Source organism: Choloepus didactylus, chromosome 10 (assembly GCF_015220235.1).
Source record: "Choloepus didactylus isolate mChoDid1 chromosome 10, mChoDid1.pri, whole genome shotgun sequence".
Taxonomy (NCBI): Eukaryota; Metazoa; Chordata; class Mammalia; order Pilosa; family Megalonychidae; genus Choloepus; species Choloepus didactylus.
In genome coordinates, this window is record NC_051316.1 from 55422094 (window position 1) to 55444423 (window position 22330).

General features: G+C 38.1%; 1 protein-coding gene across 10 annotated transcripts in view; it reads left to right on the plus strand.

Annotated features, from left to right (window-relative positions):
• The window catches only part of KDM4C (lysine demethylase 4C), a 517981-nt gene that overhangs the window by 407337 nt on the left and 88314 nt on the right, over positions 1–22330 (plus strand). Inside the window, exon 17 of one of the 10 annotated variants that reach the window (XM_037798524.1) lies at positions 18910–18982. The exons of the other annotated variants lie outside the window; for them this stretch is intronic. Within the exon in view, the coding sequence (XP_037654452.1) occupies positions 18910–18963 (54 nt within the window). The 3' untranslated portion in view covers positions 18964–18982. Of the gene's footprint in view, positions 1–18909; positions 18983–22330 lie in introns of those variants that run through there. 10 annotated transcript variants of the gene reach the window in all.

A 22330-nucleotide genomic window follows, 5' to 3' on the forward strand; every position in this document is an offset into this window, starting at 1 on the left:
TCACTTTCTCCTGGATCCCTAGAAATTTTTCCCTAGTTATTTTAAATTGTTTCTGTTGTCTTGACATGTGGGTAAAGCTACTTCTTTTGACTAATTTATTTTCCCTACTCTGAAGTCCCCCTTCTTGTGATTGAGTCTAGCATGTGCCCTACTGCAGCCTAAAAATTGTGATTAGAATCAAAATCTTTCCAAGATGCCTTGAATTAATGATTTTTGTACATCCTAGGGTCCTCTCCTGCAGCATGGAGGCATTTTAATAGGAGTCTCAGAAGTAGAGCTATTAATACTGTAGCACATCACAGACCTAGAAGCTTGTTTCCTGGGGAATCCACTTTGTATCTCTCAGCCTGAATCCAGCTTTCCTAAAGCACATCAAAGTGACTGAATGTATTTTGAGTTCAGGTGAAGCTATCATTCATTCATAAAAGTTCTGTCTGGGTAATATACATTTTTGAAAGCAGATGTTGAGACTGGGCTGACAAATGTTAAGAATGGCCCTGTTGTTGAAGCTCTTGTTATCACACATATTCTAGGAAGACAGGTCCTTAGCATTCAAAATGGAACATCAGCAATCTGGCGATATATATATATATATATATCCCCACAAATTGAGTGGGGCTAAATCCTAAGACCTAAAGTTTGACAAAAATATATTTAAGGATCATATATAATTATATAGTATAATCGTATGCTGGAAAATATTATCCTTAATATGTCTTTAAATTTAAAATATATTTTTTTAAAAGTGTCTTTTAAGGGTTAATTTAAAAATATGTAAGGAGGAATGTAGTTTTACATAATTATTTTGGAAGATTTCTAAACAAACCATTTGAAGACTGCTGGTAAGAAGCCTCTTAGCAAGTAGTTTGAGTCTGGTTGACCTGATTAATAAACAGGTAGTTATTCACTTGTGTAAATAAGCTAAACGCTCAGGCAAATGACAGAGACTAATACAATGGCTCAAAAAACGTCTGCTGTTGTAACTCTTCCAAATTACCCTTTAAAAATATTTGTAGATTCTCATCAGGCAGGTGAATGGGAACGGTTGAGTGAGTGATCTTCCTGTAAGAAAAGAGGATATGTAGGGGGATTCAGTTCACTGCCAGTAAACCTGAAATTTTATTGTTCCTTCTCCTTTCCTGAATCTTTTTTATGTGTTGAGGAGACACATAGATACGGAATGGACTTTAGGAACTGGGCCAAGTGTTTATAGGAAAGAAAATAAGAATAACTAAGTAACTAGAGTGCTAAGGGAAGGACTTAGTTTAACAGAATGTAATTTCCTAAATTTATGACTTGGCAAGCCTGACATCCGAAGAGTTTGAAATAACTTTAGGGAAACATTCCTTCCTGTGCCTGATACCAAACTCAGTGCAAATGAGGAACAGCATAGGGAAGCCTGTGCCGTTGTGCTCCTTGTAAATGTGTGAAAAATGAGAGGAAATCATCAGTTCTCACAGGTGGTACAACCCCACTGGCTCAAAATGTCTCCAGTAGTACATCTGTGGCATTCATCCACTTTGAAGATGTTGGTTGGCAACCATAAATGCCAGTCACACCTGGCATTTCTATTGAAAAACATTTAAGCACCCTGTGGTCCCAGAGCCTGCAGGGATGAGGGGGAAATGGGATGTAGAATAATTGCACTGCATGAAGAAATATGAAGATAGATCTATTCATGATGATGGAAGGAATTCTTCAGGTTTCCAAAGTCTGCAAAACAAGTGTGTAAGGCATTGGAGATGAGTGCAGAGTAGCAAACAGTAAAAGATGGACCTGGTGCTAGTAAGGAAGGTAGGTATTACCTCAGTAACTTGAGGGACAGGGTGAACATCGTAAATTCCTCCAATCCTTCAGAAACTCTTATAGCAGGAACCTGAAGAGCTAATTGCTGGCTAAAAGGGATTTTTTAGGAAGGTATTTTGGTGAATGATGTTTAAACATCAGATGTCTTTTGGTTGACCTGGGCCTTTGTCCTTGTGAAAGGCCTCATGGTAGCTCTGTGAAGAAGGTCATTGTTCTAGTTTGCTAATGCTGCCGGAATGCAAAGCACCAGAAATGGATTGGCTTTTATAAAAGGGGGTCTATTTGATTACAAAGTTACAGTCTTAAAGCCATAAAATGTCCAAGGTAACACATCAGCAATCGGGTACCTTCACTGGAGGATGGCCAATGGCGTCTGTTAGCCGGGAAGGCTCATGGCTGGCATCTGCTCCAAACTTCTGGTTTCAAAATGGCTTTCTCCTCTCTAGGCTGCAGTTCCTCAAAAATGTCACTCTTAGTTGCACTTGGGGTATTTGTCCTCTCTCAGCTTCTCCGGAGCAAGAGTCTGCTTTCAATGGCCGTCTTCAAACTGTCTCTCATCTGCAGCTCCTGTGCTTTCTTCAAAGTGTCCCTCTTGGCTGTAGCTCCTCTTCAAAACATCACTCACAGCTGCACCGAGTTCCCTCTGTCCATCAGCTCATTTATATGGCTCTGAAGACTCAACTTAGACCCACCCTGAATGGGCAGAGCAACATCTCCATGGAAATTATACAGAGTCATCACCCACAGCTGGGTGGGGTGCATTCCAAAGAAACTTCAAAGAATTACAATCTAATCAACACTGATAACATCTGCCCACACGAGACTACATCAAAGATAATGGTGTTTGGGGGACACAATACATTCAAACTGGCATAGTCATTAAAAGAAAGCTCCTCGCTTGGAGGATCTGTCATTCCTTCAGGGAATAAACTGCGACTTGTTTATCTTGGCATCACTATAGCCTCACGTGGCCCATAAGTCTGTACTGAGAAAAGGTTTAAATGATGAATGAACAATCTTTGAATTGTCCAAATATACTTTCTCTCCAGGCTAGTCCATGAGAATGGCACAAGGGCCCCAAACCAACAGTTCCATTAGGAGTAGTGTGTGTTTGATTCAAGGCCAACCTGAATTTCATTTCAGCATTCTTAGCATGTGGGACCCAGGAGGAGTTATAAGGAAAGCCCATTGTCACTAATACTATGATTAAGATAAGACACTAGGGTCAAGGGCCCCCATTAAGAGTGACTCCACAAACCCTCAGTGGGTCTTCCAGAGCTCTGGAAGGGATAGAGCGTCTTGTGTAGCTACTTTCAGGCCCAGAACTCTGATTGCTTCCTACTGGGGAGTCCCAGGGTACCTCCAGAGAGCTGCAGGCAGTCTTTTCCTGAGACATTCTGCTTTACTCCTGCAGCCACCATTTGTCTGCTGACATGACACTTCATCTCAAGACTACTGGTTGTCATGCTTTGCTCCAGATCCTAACTGCTTTAGAGTACTTCCTTGCTGGTAGGAAGATCTACAGGGAATAAAGAACAAAGCTGGCAAGTTTGTCAAGCATTTTCAGGAGCGAAACAGAGTGCTTACAAAAGAAACTCCTGTGTATTGCTCAGTAGAACAAATGATCAAGTTGTATGTAATAAAAGGAAATTGTCAGATATAGGGATAAATGATAAAATATAGCACCAAACATTAAGGGCTTTTTCCTCATTTAATGTTAATGTTTCCAGCCATGGGTTAAACCTGAATCTCAAGCAGGGATGACCTGCAGTTTCCTGATTGTCTGTTTTCATGAAGAAGGGCTCATAGTATTTCATTATTTATTAAATAAGTAGAGTTTCTCAGTTCATCAGCCTGCATATACTCAACAGTTCAGGAGGATTTCCAGCCCCCTCCGACACACATTTCCGAGCAAATATTTTATGCTCACTTACGTGAATGTGTATATGTTTGTGTGTATGCATGGAGGTAGGGGAGTGATATTTATCTGGCAGTGTCTTACTTTAGCTTAAGATGATCCATCAGAAAGTCTAGATTAGCATTTATAAGCAAAAGGAAGAACACCAGGAGGGAAACTTTTCCTAGTTCTGCTGCTGGCTATGAAACTTTAGGCAAAAAATTTAATCTTTGGGTATCTAATATTTGCTACTTGTAAAATGAGATAATCATGTCCAATATCCGGGACATAAGGAATCATGAATTACTGCATGTAAAGTGCCTTTGGCAAAACGGAAGATAAGTTCTTTATGAGACAAGGTAATATCATTTAAACAGTAAAACTGTTGGACAGATTATGTTCTTTCCATATCAGCTCCCTTAATGTTCCCTTCTCTTGAAGGTGAGATAGGAGAGGTTCTGTCCACTGTAGCTCTATGAGAATTTGAGTCAAAGCTTTCAACAAGGGGTTATTTAGTTGGGAGAAGACTGAAGAAATAAAAGAATTATGCAGAGAGAGGACCAAAATGTTGTGGAGAATTTTAGGAAAGATTCAACTGGTAGTCTATGATACGTGGTGGCAAAGAGTTACTCAAATTATTACCTTTATGTATCTGTAATCAAGTGCCTCAAGAAAGCAAGACTCTGGGTGCCCAAGTATTGGCTGCTGTAGAATATTGAAGTGAAAACAAGGAATTCAATGGAGTTAGTTGGTTGCTTCTAACTGTGCTGGGGAACTTGGGGAAAGAAAATGATGAGCTCAGGGCTTTAAATTAACTGTGCGCGATAATGACCTGTGCTGCTAGTAAAGCCAAAGCTTTAGGAGCCACTGTGTGATGCCGCCACCACTCTGTTTTCCCATCTGTGGGAATGGAATGGTTCAGATGAGGGCTGCTTCCTCAGCCTAGATCCCAGATTAAGAGAAGACCTGGTGTAGAGTCACAGTCCACATGGAACATGAGCAAGAAACAAACCTTTTTTTATTGTTAGCCATTAAAATGGTTTGTGGAATTATTACCAAAGCACAAATGATTGTCATCACCATAAATTCTGTTATCATCTGCTTTTGGAAAGTGCCATGTAGGGCCCTGTAATAGGGCCCACCATGTTCATAGTCTAGGACTTTAATACCTGCTCAAAGCACCGATGATGTCATCCCATAGGTCTGCATGATCTTCAGAAAGCTGCTATAATAAATGAAACCCAGTGTCACATTGTATATATTTTAAACAATCCTTCCACTTATTAGCTGTGTAATCTTGGTGAAGTTACTGAATTCCTCTGTGCCTCATTTCTTCATCTGTAAACTGGTAATGACACTAGTGCCTAACTCATAAAGTTCTGGCAAGGAATAAATGAATAGTATATATGAGACCCTCTCATTGGCATCTGATGTGTAATAAATATTCATTAACTTTTATCTACAAATATTTAATGAGTGTTTACCATGTAACAGGTCCTGAACAATTACCAGGGCTTATAAGGATGAAAAAAGAAGATATGAGTTCCAAAGTTCTTATAGTTCATAGGTCTAGGAGGCGAGATATGTTAAGAAACCGATTATTCACTTTTAAAAAGTATAGTGCTGAGAGAATGTCCCTGAGGGAGCCTAACCTAATTTGGAGGTCAAGGAAGGCCCCAAAAGAAATGATATTTAAGAATGAAAGGATGAGTAGGAGTAGTCAAGATCAGGGTAGGGATGGGGCAGGGTAGTTACCCAGATAAAGGGAGTGGTATATTCAAGGACCCCAAGGTGGGAAGGAGATAAGCACATTAGAGACCTGAAAGAAAGCTGACGGGCAGGTGCACAATCGAACAAGGGAAGTGCCCTGGGAGCAACGTGGTAGAGGAGAGAGAGTGGTGGCCTGCCAGGGGCAGCCTGGGCTCTTGGCCAGGGTTGTGTGATATTGGGTAGGCACTTCTCTTCTTTAGGCTTCAGTTGCCCCATCTTTTAAATAAATGTTCTTCCAGCTTCCTTTCAGCTCAAAATTCTGTATTCAAGGATTTTTTCCCTTCTCCTTTCTTTATTTCAAAGAGTCAATAAAGATTGCTGAAATTTGATTTTAATAAATTCTAATTGTTTAGAGAGAATGGAGAGTAACAACAAAAAGGAGGGGAAAATGGGCTGTTTCTGATCTGTTGGTTAACCTGACTTTTACACTGTGAAATATGGGGTCATGATGCCTGACCCCAGAGCAGCTCTAGGTCCCGTGGATGACATTTAATTTTCCTTGAGGATGGCAGCATAGTGAAAGCTCCTGTGGAGAGAGGCTGGGTTTTAGGTTTATGGCTTTCTGGCTCCCCCTGCTCATAGTAGTGTGGGCTTTTTTTTTTTTTTTTTTTTTTTTTCCTGTCATGTTTTTCTTATCAGACCACATGGTGGGATAATTTTAGCATTTATAGAAAACGGTGCTCCCCACTGGTATGGTACGTTAACCTCTCCTGAAGTGAATGGAGCATGCAGGAGAGGAACTTCGCTTTTTTCCTTTTTCTTTCTTTTATTATTTTTCATCTTAAAAACTTATTCTTCTCTGGAATATTTGATTCTTATAGCAAGCAGGAAAGTTTTCTAAATAATTTAAGGATTGGTGGATATTTCCATATTTTAAAACTCTGCTGTTCCTAATTGTGAATTTCTGAGGTAGGCCACACAGCATTTGGTTGTATGTTTTCTTATGTAGATTGATTGCTGCAGCACACACATCAGATAGTCATTACTCTATTGAATAAATGTGCATTCTGTCACAGAAGGGAAGAATTATCCACATTTTTGCTGTGTTTCTCAGTGGAATCCCTGTAGAAAAGTGAGGGTCGGGGCATTCAGGAGTGTCCACGTCGGAATAGGCCTGCTCTGAGAGAGGCCCAGTGCCATTCTCTCCCTTCCCCCACCTGCCACCATGCCCTTGGGTATAAATGCTGTCCCAGGCATCACCTTGATCAGCCTTTTATTCTATCTGAGCTGCAGGCAGCATGCTCTCTGCCTTCTGTCTCCCTCCTTGGATAACTGCTACACTGTCACCAGAAGAACCCTGGGATCCTGGACAACAGGTGCAGAATCATCCAGGAGGGATCTTCCAACTGGCATACATGTACCCATGTACTCTTTGGAAGGGTAATTATAAGGATAATTTATTTCAAGATCCTTTGCTTCCATAACTACTTTTTCCTAAAATTGATCTGTGTGAGAGCAGACCTGTGGGGTCTCCTGTCCTCCTATTCACATCAGTCTCTTACTTTATTTTACTGTCATCCATTTGTAATCTTACTGTGTGTGGCACCCTGCTCTGCTATGGAAAACCTTTGAAATGCCAAAAGCAGGAGCAGTGTAAAAATACTGGTTTTAGTAAAGTGGAAATGTCAAGTGAATGTAATGGCTGGTAATAAATCTTTTTGCAACTCAGGTGGTTCCAAATTTATGCTTTTAAGAAAATTGAAGGAGGACCCAAACAATGTTAGTTGATAAATAATGATGGATAGTGACTGGTGTGCATTAAGGCATTTAACTCTGAAAGAGTTCAAAAGAACTGAGAGATATTGCTGTGACAAAACTCCTTCCCTTCCCATCCATTTAATATGAGCACTATTTTTTCCAGGAAACTAGAATTAAAATGACACTGAAACCTGTCTCACTGTATCAGTGAGTAATATTCACCTACATTTACATAAACTAATTTTAAAAATTTCCATCTATCTGGGTAAGAGATACATTTCCAATAAAATTTGCTTTTTTTGATTTAATGATTACCAATATTGAAATATATATGGTACTTTGATGCATTGTGAATTAAAAATAAGTGTAATGATAATTCAAATCAGAGATTTTTTTTAAACTTAGAGCCTTGGCATCAGAAATTTTACAAAATAAGCATCAATTAACATACATATTTTTGTTACAGAGGATTCTGGTTGAATGGTCAACAAAAGAGCTTCAAGCATAAAAATGTCTTATCTTATATGAAGATAAAATTCTGTGGGGAAAGTGGACTAGAGGTAATATAAAATTAAAAGGAATAAGGAACAATATAAAATCTGTTAAAGAAGAGCCTGTTCTTTTATTCTTTTAAATGGATGATGGAAGTATCAAGTCATCATCTAGAAATGTGCTATAGTTTTATTTCTAAGTGTCAGTATTTAATACACAAGGAATTTAAACTTTGCAGTTATCTAAACTTACAACAAAAAAAAATTTACACATCTACTGAAAATTATGCAAGGGTATGTATAGTTTTTACAAATTCTGTTGTTTTCTAGTTCAGTAAGGAGACTGGTTTGAGATGCTACAGTGATTTCCAAATCTGGCTTTCCATTAGAATCACTGGGCATGCATACCAAAAATGCAGATTTCTGGACTCCAGTTTAGACCTACAAATCGGAATTTCTAGCAGGGGAGATTGTCTTTTTAACAAGATGCCCTGATTTCCAAGTGATACTGATGCAACCAGTCCCAATCCCATCCAAAGACTAAGTTTGGACCCCCTGTATCTGCTTACTTGCTTTTATCTCCAGGTCTGTAGCCTCGGCTTTATCCTGCCTGGAAGGCAAATGGACATGTGAATTGGAAAAGGCAAACTGCCACTGTGGTGTTCCTCTCCCTTTTTGTTAAGCAGTGGCAGTGGCAGGCACACAGATGGGCGGGAGCCCTGGGACCAGAATACCAAGAGGGGTGGACTCTAGAATGGGGACCTAGAACACCTGGGTCTACCCACAGGCCATTTTGTCCATTCAACTTTAGGGTAGGGTCATATCCTCTTCTTAATCCATCTTTTCCTGGCTCATCCTAAAATGTGGTATTTCTAAGCTGTTCTTTAAGAATTTCCAATTCTTTGTTACTTAGTTCTAAATGTATTAATCAGTATTCATAATGACCTAAGGTTTCCCTGGGATCAGTCAGAAGAGATAACATTGACTTCAAAATGATTTGACTTCTAAAATTTGAATCCAAATTTTGAAAATTGATTATTAGTCAGTAGTTTCTAGCCATCTTTCCGGATCTTTTCATCATAAAACAATTCTCTCAAGATACGTGATGTGGCAGCATGTTTATTAGGCAGTATGAAATAGTCTGAAGGGTTTGACTTAATGAACTAAATTTGCTACACATTGCTAGGGGTGCATTGTCTTTCTCTATTCTTTCTTTATGTGAGAAATTTGTTGCCATTTCCTACCTCTCAACAAGATAAATGAACTAATTTAAAATATTTTCCATGCCTCATCTGTCCACTCCACAAGCTGTCAGTGGGTTTGAATGGGGAGCTTGCATGCCAGCAGTTTTCAGCTGGGAGGACTGTTATTTTGAAAAAAAAAGGAAATGTTTCCATAGCAGCTTGGAACTTCTTTGCAACTGTGTTTTCACATTCTTGCAAGATTGTGTAAGAAACTGATACTTTGTTGAGCTTTCTAAAGCACATTTTCCTGACTTAAATGAGGTTATTACATTTTTTTTTTTTTTTTAATTAAAGGGGTGGGGGAAGATTTTCAAGAATTGGTGAGGAGAAAATTTTTGACATTGAATTAAAAATCAAAACTGGAAGGAAGAAGAAAAATATTAGAGCTACTAAAATTTAGAATTATAAAAATTAGAAATGGAAAAACTTATTTCTCTTCTAGATAATATTTCTAATTTCACATATATATATTAATATATTTAATAATAAAATTCACATATTTAAAAACAAAATAAAATCATGGACTCTTCACAGGCTTGTTATTTTTTTACAGTAACTTAGATTCATAATATCTTCTTCCAAAACACATTTAAGAGAAAACTTATATACAGAGCATCATAGTGGCACACAACTTGAAGGCATTTTCATCCTTTCTTGCAGCCGGATCAAGATGTTCACTATATTTACTTAGTGGCATTTGTAGAGGAAGCAGAGCGGAAGAAGTGATAAGTTGGAAAGCATTTTTACTGTTTCTGAGATAGTACAGATGGGTTCCTTTTGGATTTTCTGAATATTTTTATTCTTAATAATACATTTTAATGAGTCTTTGGGGGAAGTCATAACTTCACTACGCTGCTTAACGCCACTGCCAACTCACATGACACAATACTCTTGTGAGGTATAATATTAAAATCATTTCTGGTTTAAGTGGATTTTGGCTTTTAGCCTAACATTGAGCAAATAACCTTTCCAGTCCAAGTTAAATGTTCCCATAAGCTCCTTTAAAATCAAATTTTCCTTGTTAAAAAAAGTTACTGAATGTAATTCCCAATGGGTGGGGTTATGGAAGCTATTTAAATTAGATTAACAAAAAAAACAACCTTCCCATGTTTTGCTGGGTTGGCCTTTCCTTTGCTAAGATTGGATGAGTACTTCTTTGCTAGGGTTGGAGTAAGAGGTTCGAGTTCTCTGAACGGAGTTTGATGGTCTATTAAAGGCTTCAGTTGCTTAGCTCAAATGGTAGTTTAAAGCAGAGTGCAGTGGCCTACCCTACCCATTACCAATGGACCTTCATGAAAGAATCCCTGCAGACTCTCTGTCAAGCCACATATTTGCAATTGATTGTAACCCCCTTACTGCCCATTGCTCTTAACCATCAGCCCTTCCAGCTCCTTCTTAACAGATGTTCAGCCCCAAGGTAGATGAAAATTTGATGGGTGTACTTACAACCTCCTCAGAGCTTTCTGTCAGATTGACAAGAAGACTCTTTCTCCTAAATATTGTAACATGCGGCCTTTAAAATGACATTTACCTCTTCTACGACCCTTTTTGACAGTGGCATGTAGTAGTTTTATTTTTATTTTATTTGAAAACATCATTTTGGGTTTTATAGAAAAAATAAAATATTTATCTCCACAGCTTGTTATCAGCGCAGAGGATAGGCATTCTTGGATGGATGGAAGGTTTATTGGTGGAAAGATTCAAGAAGCTATTTTGTGATAAAGGATTTCTTTGAATTTTTTCCTCTTGTCAAGTAAATTGCTTGTGGGTTCTTGCTAAGAAAAATAATCCCTGTGGTGCTACTTTTAATTTCATTAGGTTTAAAATGTTTTCGGAGGGTTAAGCTTCCCTTGCTTTAGAGTTTGGTGTGGCTTTGGAATGCGCTAGATTTTTTTTTTTTTTTTTAAATGATCCATCCTTCATCCTTCCCCCTGAAAGTTCAGTGTAGTGGGCTAGTCAAAACAGTAGCACAATCTCCACTTGTCTTTTAGATGTGTAGTCTGTTCCCCTTCCCCTCTGCCCCAAACATGCATAATTTCCTAAGCGTGTTTTTCTTTGACTCAAAAGAGTTTATTTCCTAAGACTCTTTATATTAGAAAGGGGACAGCCTGGGAAATAGTGGAGCAGGGCTGATGATAGAGTTGTGTGACTTTAAACAAATCCAACCCCCTTTTGAGAGTCGTTTCTCATTAAACAAGGGCCTGCCGTAGATGATCTCTTAAGATTTTCTCTGGTCTAAAATTCTGTGGTATTTGAAAGAGGAGAGGGAAGAAGATACCAGAAAATATGTGGTACAGGTTATAGGGTGAGGGAGCAGGCTGATTGACTGATAATTCAGGATGGGTTTGCAGGTTTCCAGTGCATGAACCATGTTTTCTAGGGTTACTTAGTAGTCAGCCATAATTCTGAAATTTTTGGTTCTCTTAACTCTGCCAATATGCTAGCTATGCTAAGTGACTGAGATTGCCTCCCAAGTTCTATTCGAAAATATGGGTATAACCAAAAAAGTAGCCTTCCAAGTTCCTTCACTTAGCTCTGAGTTCACTCTTTTCTGATTAGGTTCAAATTTCTTAATTCACATTCAGAGCCATTGTGTCCAGTGTGCCCAAAAGGCAATTTCAAAAATAGGCACAAAATATCATCTCATTTCTCATATATGGCTACTGATAATTACATTTTACTTGCAAGGGTCAGAATTAATTGTACATTCCTTATATGCTTCTCTTGTTCATTAGGTAAAACTTTTTTGAAAATGTGAAGATATAATCCTGGTAGAGTATAGAAGCGTTTTTATGAGCAGGCGGACCAAATTGTGAAAAGACCATCATAAATCCTAAGACTTGGAGGGGAGAAAACATCTCTACTGCTTGGGGGCTCTATTTTTGATCTGATCCTCTGCTGAATTCATGAATATTTCAAAATGAACCTGAACAGGTGACTTTCTTTCCTGGAGGCTCTCAGATGCTTTTCAGTGGAAACTCTCAGTTTCAAAGGAGTGGCTTTACTTTAACCCAGTACAAGTCCAGTGTGAAATGTTGTTCATTTGAGAAGGATATGAAAAACCTCTATAACACTTTGACAAACTTTACGTAAATCTAGTAATTGAATAAAATAACTTCACCATACTAATATAGAGTTTTAGAAATATTTACTAAAACACTTCAGTTAAATCATTTAAATAAAGAAAGGGTTTTTCACCCAAGGAAAAGGAAAACTTGTTTTTGAAAAAAAGTTTAATAAACATGGTTACAGCAGGAAAGACAAAGAAAATATCTTCAACATCCTGGTGAAAATAGTGAATCTGGCAAAGAGATTTTTCCCCTCTCCCTTGATAAAAATAAATCTGAAAAAATATATGCTAGTGATAAAGGGTTAAGTTGTAGTCATCACACCTGCAATAGGAATGGGAGATGAGGATCAAAGAATGGGTTATTGGTTTTCATCTGGGACAGTGTCAGCAGAAACAGTGCTGGTTCCGATTATGTCAGGGGAAGTTGTTAGTGCTTGTGCTGAACACAAAGCTCTGACCACAAGGCTCAGCAAATACTACTGCACTGCTTTGTGAAGGGTTACTTGTTTAAATCCTACTCTTTCTTTGTCCTTTGGTGATACATTTCCCCTGTTTACTGGAGTTATCTGATTTTCTGCCCCATTGGGATCTTGCTTCAAGATCTTATACTCAAGCATTTATGTCCTTTGCTTTGACAGCCTGAAACAAACCAGAGTGTTGCCACCTGCTGTTTCTTTTCCCCCCTTGTCTTTTAAAGAAAATACTAACAATAGTCATGTTTTTTGTTTTTTGTTTTTTGTTTTTTAAACACGTTATGTTTAGAGAGCACTTCTGTATCCATTATCCTGTTTGATCCCCAGAGTGGCCACACATATATAGACACTGTGGCTCAGAGGAACAAGGAACTTCCCAGGTACTAACCATTTAGTGGGAGAACTGGGTCTCAAACTAGCTTCTCCATCAGTGGCTCTACTCTGGGAGGAATGGGTAAAGGTGTTTGAGTTAATCTGAAAACCCACTCAGATGCCAGCAAACATTATGAGTCCCAAACGTTACCTTTATTATAAAAAACTGGATGCCTTGAACTCTTTCTGCATTAATCTGACTAGGGCTGTTTGAAAAGCATTTCAAAGAATAATGTTTTTTTTCTTTATAATTTGCCATTGAAAAGTATCAACTTGGCCTCAAAATTGTAGTACTAAAATATACATATTCTCAGGCTTATTGAGGGATAACGGTAGACAGAAGTAGCTTATATTATACTATCCTAAAGCTTGATGAATTTCTCTTTATATTTATATATACACATATACATGAGAGAAGTAGAGGTGTGTGAATTTCACTAAATGGATTATCTTCCTCTTTTAAAAAAAGTAATGTAAAATGATAGAAGACCACACTTTCATTTTATGATTGCCAATGAGCTGTGATATAAGCAGTAAACGTTTCTTAAAGTATGAACACATCTTTCACACATCTGTTTGGGTAATTCACTATTTGAAAAGATCTCACAGAAATGGAGTTTTTAAATATTGAGAGAATTCCATTAAGACATAGAAGGGGAATGAAAAACTCATTATGAAAGCCATGCTACGAATAAGTAAGATGCAACCTAGCATCTGAAAATATTTAACCTTTAACTGATACGAACTTTTAAAAGAAGTTAATGTTTTCACCCTTGTGCTAACAAATTAATTGCTGGGCGGTCCAATACCTGTTTGGAGTTGGTCAGCCAATTTTTCATGACAGAAAAACATTTTAGATAATTTCAATAATGTGTTGTTATTTTCATGAAGAAAATCCACGTATTTGGAATTGCTATACTCCTCTTTTGCAGCCTGGCCGCCTTCTTAGGGACTTGTTCAGAGCTGGCTGGAAAGATAGGAAATCCGAGAGGGAGTACGTGATGTCTTTGGTTCATTGTGGGAGCAAATCTTCCATTAAGTTCTTATGAATCTGAAATGTTATGAGAAAAATAGCTCCAAAGATACCATGGTTTATGCCCCATCCTTTATTATTATTGTTGTACAAACAACAAAAAACAACATTGAAAAAGAAAATTCAGGATTCCACTAGTCTAAACATAATGTTTTTGTTCTCATTTTTGTTCATTCATTTAAATTTCTGTTCAGGTGTATATGTGGTTGAAATCACTGATTCACATACTTTATATCCCAAACTTCCCATTTTGCATTAAACTGTGGACATTTAAAATTTTTCTGCATCAGCGTTTCCTATCCTTTTTTGTATCTTGGATCCCTTTGGGAGTTTTGGTGAAGCCTGTGGGCCTCTTCTCAGAGTAATGTTTTTACTTTATTTTTATTTTTATTTTTTTAATTCATTTTATTGAGATATATTCACATACCACGCAGTCATACGAAACAAATCGTACATTCGATTGTTCACAGTACTATTACATAGTTGTACATTCATCACCAAAATCAATCCCTGACACCTTCATTACCACACACACAAAAATAACAAGAATAGTAACTAAAGTGCAAAAGAGCAATTAAAGTAAAAAAGAACACTGGGTGCCTTTGTCTGTCTGTCTGTTTCCTTCCCCTATTTTTCTACTCATCCATCCATAAACTAGACAATGGGGAGTGTGGTCCTTATGGCTTTCCCAGTCCCACTGTCACCCCTCATAAGCTACATTTTTATACAATTGTCTTCAAGATTCATGGGTTCTGGGTTGTAGTTTGATAGTTTCAGGTATCTACCACCAGCTACCCCAATTCATTAGAACCTAAAAAGGGTTGTCTATATTGTGCGTAAGAGTGCCCACCAAAGTGACCTCTCGGCTCCTTTTGGAATCTCTCTGCCACTGAAGTTTATTTCATTTCCATTCACATCCCCCTTTTGGTCAAGAAGATGTTCTCCATCCCACGATGCCGGGTCTGCATTCCTCCCCGGGAGTCATATTCCACGTTGCCAGGGAGATTCACTCCCCTGGGTGTCTGATCCCACGTAGTGGGGAGGGCAGTGATTTCACCTTTCAAGTTGGCTTAGCTAGAGAGAGAGGGCCACATCTGATCAAGAGAGAGGCATTTGGGAGGAGGCTCTTAGGCACAATTATAGGGAGGCCTAGCCTCTCCTTTGCAGCAACAGTCTTCCTAAGGGAAGTTTTTAAATACTCAAATTATGCAGAATTAAAAGGAAACAATATTTTAAGTACAGTTATGAAAGTATTTTAAAAAGCAGTTTGTCATATAGTAATATATTTGCTTTTCTATGACTGTGTTACATAACAGATCTGTAGCTATGATTTCCGAGTACCTAGGAACATAAATGGTTTAAACTGTCTGTGGAGCTGCAAGTGGAGAGGGGGAGAGTGAAGCTGAGGACGTTCACACCCAGTAATCCCTATTGTCTAGATGAAGTAAAAGACTCAATTGTCTTTAGAATGTGAGGGTTTGGGGTGACGGTTGAAGGGTGGTAAAGATTTGGAACAGTCTTATTGACGGATAAGGGTAGCATTATTTAGCTTTTCCAGTGCCTCAGTTATACTGTGCTAACCCTTCTTTTAACCTTCAAAACAACTTCCTGAAGGGGTAGTGGCTGCTATAATGTTTTCTTGACAACGAAGCAAGTAAACTTGGATAAGTTACATATTGTTCTAATACAAAGAGATCATTGAATAAATAATGACCATTTATTAGCTCTGAAAGGAAGTCCACCTCAATAATCCAGAAGCAATATCCCAATTAATATTGTAGTGTGAGGCCACAGCGGTGGCACAGTTATGATTCAGTCCCAATCCTTTGACCAGAGCTTGTTTTTATCAAAGGTGCATAGCACGGGTGCCATTTGGGATTAGAAACTCTAAATTTTCTGTAACTAGACTAATCCCTGAACTCACTTTTAGGTGATTTTTTTCCTGTGGCCACCATTTTAGAAACCTGAGCAGTAAAAGGAGTCCATTAATGGCTGTTGGAGAAGGGATGGGCTCTAGATTCAACAGTCTGTTTTCATGTAGGAGAGGGCACACACTGAATCTCCTCTTCTCAAGGATGCAGTTATCTCCACTTGGGATGGTCTTCCTTTGAAAGGCTGCCTGGGACACCTCCACGCTGCACTGACTTTATCAATAACTTTTCATCACTGCTTCCTCAGCTTTATATGGAGACTTGATGCCAGGATATTTTAACTGAAACATAAATTTTCTCCATGTGGTCTGCTGCTGGCACAATTGAGAGACAAGAGGCAAAGAGGTTGGGGCAGGCCACAGACAGAACAATTTATGGGTGACAAGTTCTCATAAGGGTCAGATGTACTCAGGGGCCTTCAAACAACTTCTGGTGTTGATAGCAAAAAGAACTTCCCCAACATGGCAGCTTATATAGTTATCAAAGAAACACAATATCTTTTTATTTTTCCTTTTCATAGCAACTCAAATAAGTACTACTCACCAAGATAAATATATGCAGTAGGAGTGTCTATAAAGCCTCATTTAATCTGTTAAAAATGTGTGTGGGAAGTTGGACCTAGAGATAAGATACTTCAAACCCGAATTGTGGGGCACCATTTCTTCATTGCAGATCAGCAAATGGAAGATACCTCTACTGATCCATCCCCAACGTCACAAATGAATGCAGTTTCAATTGTATGTATGTATGTGTATATATATATATATATATATATATATATATATATATATATATTTATACACACACACACATACATATATATACAGAAAACATTTTATCTCATTAAGGGTATTAGAGAAACCATACACACCTCTTTAAAAATTAAATTGAACAACACAACACAGCAACCTATCATGCTGTTGGATGCTGATACTGTCTCAGAACAAATATTGCTAAGGATAATTTGTGCTTATCTTTGATTTATTCTGTTTCTGTCAGGTATCTTTAGACCTACAGGTTTGAGGCTGGAAATAAATGGAAATTGTGTCCTAGTATTTGCTTTGATGATGGCAGTAGCAAATAATATCTGATATTCATAATAAATAGAGATTTTTTGCTTGTCTTTGGAGCACTGGAAAGCTTATAAGGCAGCCTTCCTAAACTGTATCAAATAGAAAAATTATGTGACTTTGTTAATTTAACTACTGTGAATTAAGTAATTAAAACATTATGGTTTCTAACATTAATTCAGAGAGATCTAAAATGAGGTGCATTGAATAGAGTTTAGAAATCCACCTAAGTTCAAAGTAACTTCACATATCTGGGAAGATTTTTTTATAGAGACGAGAGCGTACATTGGTGACTCTAGCAGGACCAGGAGTACCAAAAAGGAGAGTGACTTTTTTGTTGTTGTTAAGTAAAGAATTTGGTAATTCTAAGTCTAATTAATAAATGCTTTCTTCAAAGTAAGTAAGAATTTCTGTTTGATCTCTGTTAAAGAACAATTTCAAATAATGAAATTTCCTCTAGGAAACAGGTGCTATTTAACATTAATATAAAAGGAAATAGAAATGCAAATGCAAAGGTAGTTAGAGAATGTTTATTTTGTGGTTTAGGAGTATTTCTTTCCCTCCCCAACAGCTGTCACAATGTTTAGTGACACTTAATAACTACTTATAATAAGATTTGTTCTTAAGCTCTTTGTGCTGTGAGTGTATGTGCCCTTTGCCCTTTAAATTTCAAATGCACTTGAAATGAAGGATGGAACCCAAACTGGCTGTGAGAGAAGTAGATATGATCAGTGATCAATTTTCTCAATGTAGATAACGTTGCCTGTTTTGCGATTCAGCAAATGCTGATATGTACTGTCACTGAGGTGCTTCTTTAAACAAGAGTTTGTGATGTTGCCTTTAATATTTGTTTGCAAGCTCTACTTTTGTTTGGGTTTTCTGCACAGCTCAGGTAGTAAGTGCAGAATGGAAGCACTGTGTTTGCTGTGCAGGGCCCAGAAAAGAAAGGCTGGAAACATTAGAGGCTTTCCAGTCTCACCCACAGCCTGCCACCTTTCACCTGTGTTTGTTCAGGTCACTTTATTTTTGCTGTTCTGTGATTTTTCCTTGTGCTTGTGCTGAGCTAGAACTCAAAACCAGGTCTGTCTGGTGTCACAGTCCATGCGTCTACTATGGAATACTACTTATGTAGGGAATACTGGAAGAATGTGATGTTTGTTCAAGCTCCTCTCCAGATATTTTGCTCAAACACTGTGCCAGGGGCCTTTGATAAAAAGACAAATAGAATTTGTCCAATGCCAAAGGAGCAACAGATGGACAAGCAGAGACATGGATGACCAAATAGGCTCTCCTGGCTCAAAGATCATGCTGATTTTCTAGATGGTCTGATATATAGAATCGCTGCTTGGTTGAATGAGGCTTAAACCATGAGCATGAGTCACTCAGAAAATTGCAGTAGACCAATATTCCAACTTTAGATCCCCAAATTAGCTGCCTCTACTAAGTCATAATCATTATTCTCTCACCTTGGCAAGTGATCCCTTCTTTTCAGCCTGTAATCCCTTGGCTGTGCTCATACTTCTTAACTCACTCTTGCCTTGTGCATTTCTATCTCTGTTTTTCTTCCTTTCTCATCCCACCCCATGTACAATGGCTGAAGTCTACTGGTCATGCAGTATGATTTAAGAGTCTACCTCCTCTCACTGGCTACCCTGGTCCTCTCAAAACCCTGCGGGGCAGCTTCTCCAAGCCAGGTGACAAACCTTAGGTCCCTGCCGCTGTGGTCTCAGCCAGTGTGCAGGCATGTCCACAACAGCTGTCCAGTGCAGCACCTGCTGTAGAAGCACTGCATGTAGACTGTGAAATCCGAGAAATTAATTTTAGGAAACTTCGGGCTTTGGAGAAATCCCATTTGTACTTTATTATGAACTGTCAAGGCCAGCATGATGGACCTACCCCAGCAGAGTCTGGACTCTGTGACTCTTGGTCCTTGGTCCAGAGCAGTGCCCAGGTGATCTGCCTGAGCTCTTTTGCTGCGTGACAGGCTTCTGTGACCTGAGCCATCCCAGCAGAATCATATCTGCTTTCTTGTCCTGTATTTGCTCTTCCCTCAGATGGCTGCCATGCAGTTCATCCTCTGTTGCCACTCTTCCAGATCTTCTCAGTAGAAGAACGGTGGAAGTTCTGGGATAGAGATTGGCATCCAGGTGAGTGCTTCAAAGATAAATGCTGGCCTCACCTTTGCTCTACTAGCCCAGTCCTCTCCCCTTCCAAATCCAGTAGTTTTATCTTTCTTATTGTGATTATCACTGCAAAGCTTTTGATGCAGCTATTTTTGTATACCAGATTGTGAACTCCTTGAATGCAAGATATGCATCTTTTTAACATTTTTGTATCTCCCTCTGCATTTTGCAAAATACCTTTTATAAAAAAGATATTTAGTAAGTATTGAAATGGCTGAAAGAATGAATACATCTATATAATAAAGGAACAAGCATGCATTTAGTCAAGGGTTATTTATTGAGCTCATACTGTATGCAGTCAGTGTCCTGGGGCTGGGATTAAAAGGTGCTTTCAGAAGAATTCAGATTTAGAGATCTTCCCTGTGGTATATATATTTGTTGGTCCAAAATAAAACTAAGTGTGACAAGGCTGTTGACACAGTCTGTTTCAAAAGACATTTGTTAATTTGTCATTTTGTGTCTGAACTATGGCCTTTTCCAGTTCTAGAATTCTTTTGTAATTCTTCTTTAACATTTTCTTGGTGCCAACAATGACTCTTTAGCCTTGTTTTGAATAAGTGTAGCCTTATATCTGATCCCCAGCAACCTCTGCCCATTTTTCTAGCTATGTGTCTTTGCCTAGCTGAGCTCATCTCTCTGACCTTTCCCCTTTAGCCTACTACTTGACTTTTTCTTAGCTTTCTCACCTTTTGCTGGGTGAATTTCACCAAACAAAACACACTGGAATAAATGGCTTTGATACATATCATAAATAAGGATTTAATTCAGCACACTTGGCACCATGAGCCATTAACTTTCATGCTCTCAACTTGAAGTTTAGAAGTAACTTGTTTTTTGTCTTTTTTTTTGTTTGGCAGAAGACATCATGTTATGAGCTATTGTACAAGCATATAGAATTGTGTTTTACCATATAATTTCATGGTGTTTGTGTTATTTGTAACATCCTTAGACTGGTGAGATCAGAACGATTCTGCATGGGGTGAGACTGCATTTTATTGCTGCCTTGACAAAAGCAACCCAAATCCTGCAGTGTCAGTCCACTATAGACCTTAGTTTTCAAGGTTCCTCTTTTCCTTCCCTCCCCAACAGCTCTTAGCTGTATGGTAAAATGATTTCTCTTGATATTAATCACTCCTCTCTCTGCTCCCACTGAATTTCGCTTTTATCTAGCAGTTGTCATATTCTACATCTCATTCTGGCTTCTTGTTTCCATTTCCTTCTCCCTGCTAGATAGATGGTAAACATCTTGCTGTTGAATTCAGTCTTTATCATACAATTTTCCCCATAGTGCTCACCAGTATTGGCGCATAAGTGGTTGACTTAATGAATACTGGTTAGCGGAACATAAATCTCACAGGTAGGTAATTTATTTAAAATTAAATAAATGAATAAATAAAACCTATATTCAAGGATTTATAGGAAAAAGAAGGTTTAACCTTCATTCCTCTGATTTGTCTGCCATAATAATGACATCCATTGAGCCCAGCATAATTCCCTTTTTGAGTTGGGAATGTTAGCTTGCTGTTGAGTGTTTGGAAAAAGTGTCTTTGGGGGACAAAAGAAAAAAGAATTTAGCTAATATATTATTATCATTAACTAGTTACTTGTATTATAGAGAAACAGTAATTAAAATAAAAAGCATTTGTGCTTCCTTTGAAATTACCTGCCTATTTATGTAAGAAAATAAGAATTGTTAAAATTTTCAGGACAATAAAATCATATTGCAAGTCATATTAAAAGGAAAAAAAAGGGGGAAGGGATGTGCTTTGAACCTCCAACTCCTTCACAGCTCATCATTTCATGATGCCCTTTGCCAAGCTGTATGCTCAAGGAATCTAATGATACACAAAGCCTCATTGCCAGCTACTTCATTAATTCCTCAATCCATTAGTAGCCTTAATGGCCTATGCCATTGGAATAAGTATGGAAATCCAGTCCCCCAAGAAAGCATGATGCTCTATAAATCATACTCGCCTGAGGGTATGACACAGAGAATAGGTGAAAAAAGTTGCATTCCCTAAATTCCCTTATACTAGAGGCTCTCGGAATAATCAACACCCTTTAACTCCTTAACCCTCTAAACCAGTGCTTCTCAAAGTGTGGTCCCTGGATCAGCAGCATCAGCATCACTAGGAACTTCTTAGATATGCAAATTAATAGGCCCAGTCCCAGATCTGCTGAACTCTGGGGGTGGGGGCAGCAATCAATGTTTTAACCTGCCTTCCAAGTGATTCTGAGACATGGGCTAACATCCCTGTGGCTTAGTTCCATAATAACTGGTCTTTTTCACTCTTGAGGAAACAGATGAGCAGGTCAGGTAACTTGATCAAAATCTGCTTATCTGGATTTAGTTTAATTCAGCAAAAATTGACTGAGCTGCCATTATGTCTCAGGCACCTTCAATGGGAGAAAAGTGGCCTTAAAGTCACTATCTCATACCATTTGTGTCAGCCTTTTCCTCCTATGCTGCTTGAGTGTTCTTTCTTAAATACTAATCCAATCATTTCACAGCTTACTAACTTCACATATGTGCCCATGCACCTGTTTTAGTAAGCAAAATTTTATTGGAATACAGCCATACCCTTCATTTACATACTGCGCATGGTTGCATTTGCACTAAGGTGGCAGAGTTGCATGTGAGCCTGTATGGCCCTCAAGCCTTACATATTTGTTATCTAGCCCTTTAAGAAAACGTTTGCTGACCCATGGTCTGTAAGATAAGTTTTGTCTAGTCACATAATTATCTATATATTTGGGTTTAAATCTACAATTTATAATGTGCTTTCTATTTGTCCCCATCTATTTTATGTTTCTATTTCCTTCCTTTCTTGTCTTCATTTGGATTTATTATTTTCATTATTTTGTTTTTTCCCTCATTCTCTCAGAGGTCCCTACTTTTTTAACCCTTTTCCCAGACAATGTAAAATTTAGAACATTTTAAACTTTGCTCTTACCACTTCCATCTTATATGCTACTATTGTCATCTGTTTGAATTCTCTATTTAAAACCCAGAAGACATTACTGTAGTTTTATAAAGTCAATATTCATTTAGATATCTCTACATATCTGGCATTTTAGTTGCTCTTCCCTTCTTCATGCATATTTCTGATCCTTGAATATTAAAAAGAAAAGAGTGTTCATGTTGCCTTCACGCTTGAGTAATAATTAGACTGGTTACAGACCAAGTGTTATTTTCCTTCAGAACTTGAAAGATACTGTTTTATTGTCTTTTAGCATGTACTGTTGCAGAGATCTGATGGTAATCTTATGTTTTCCTTTTCAGTTTCTGGTA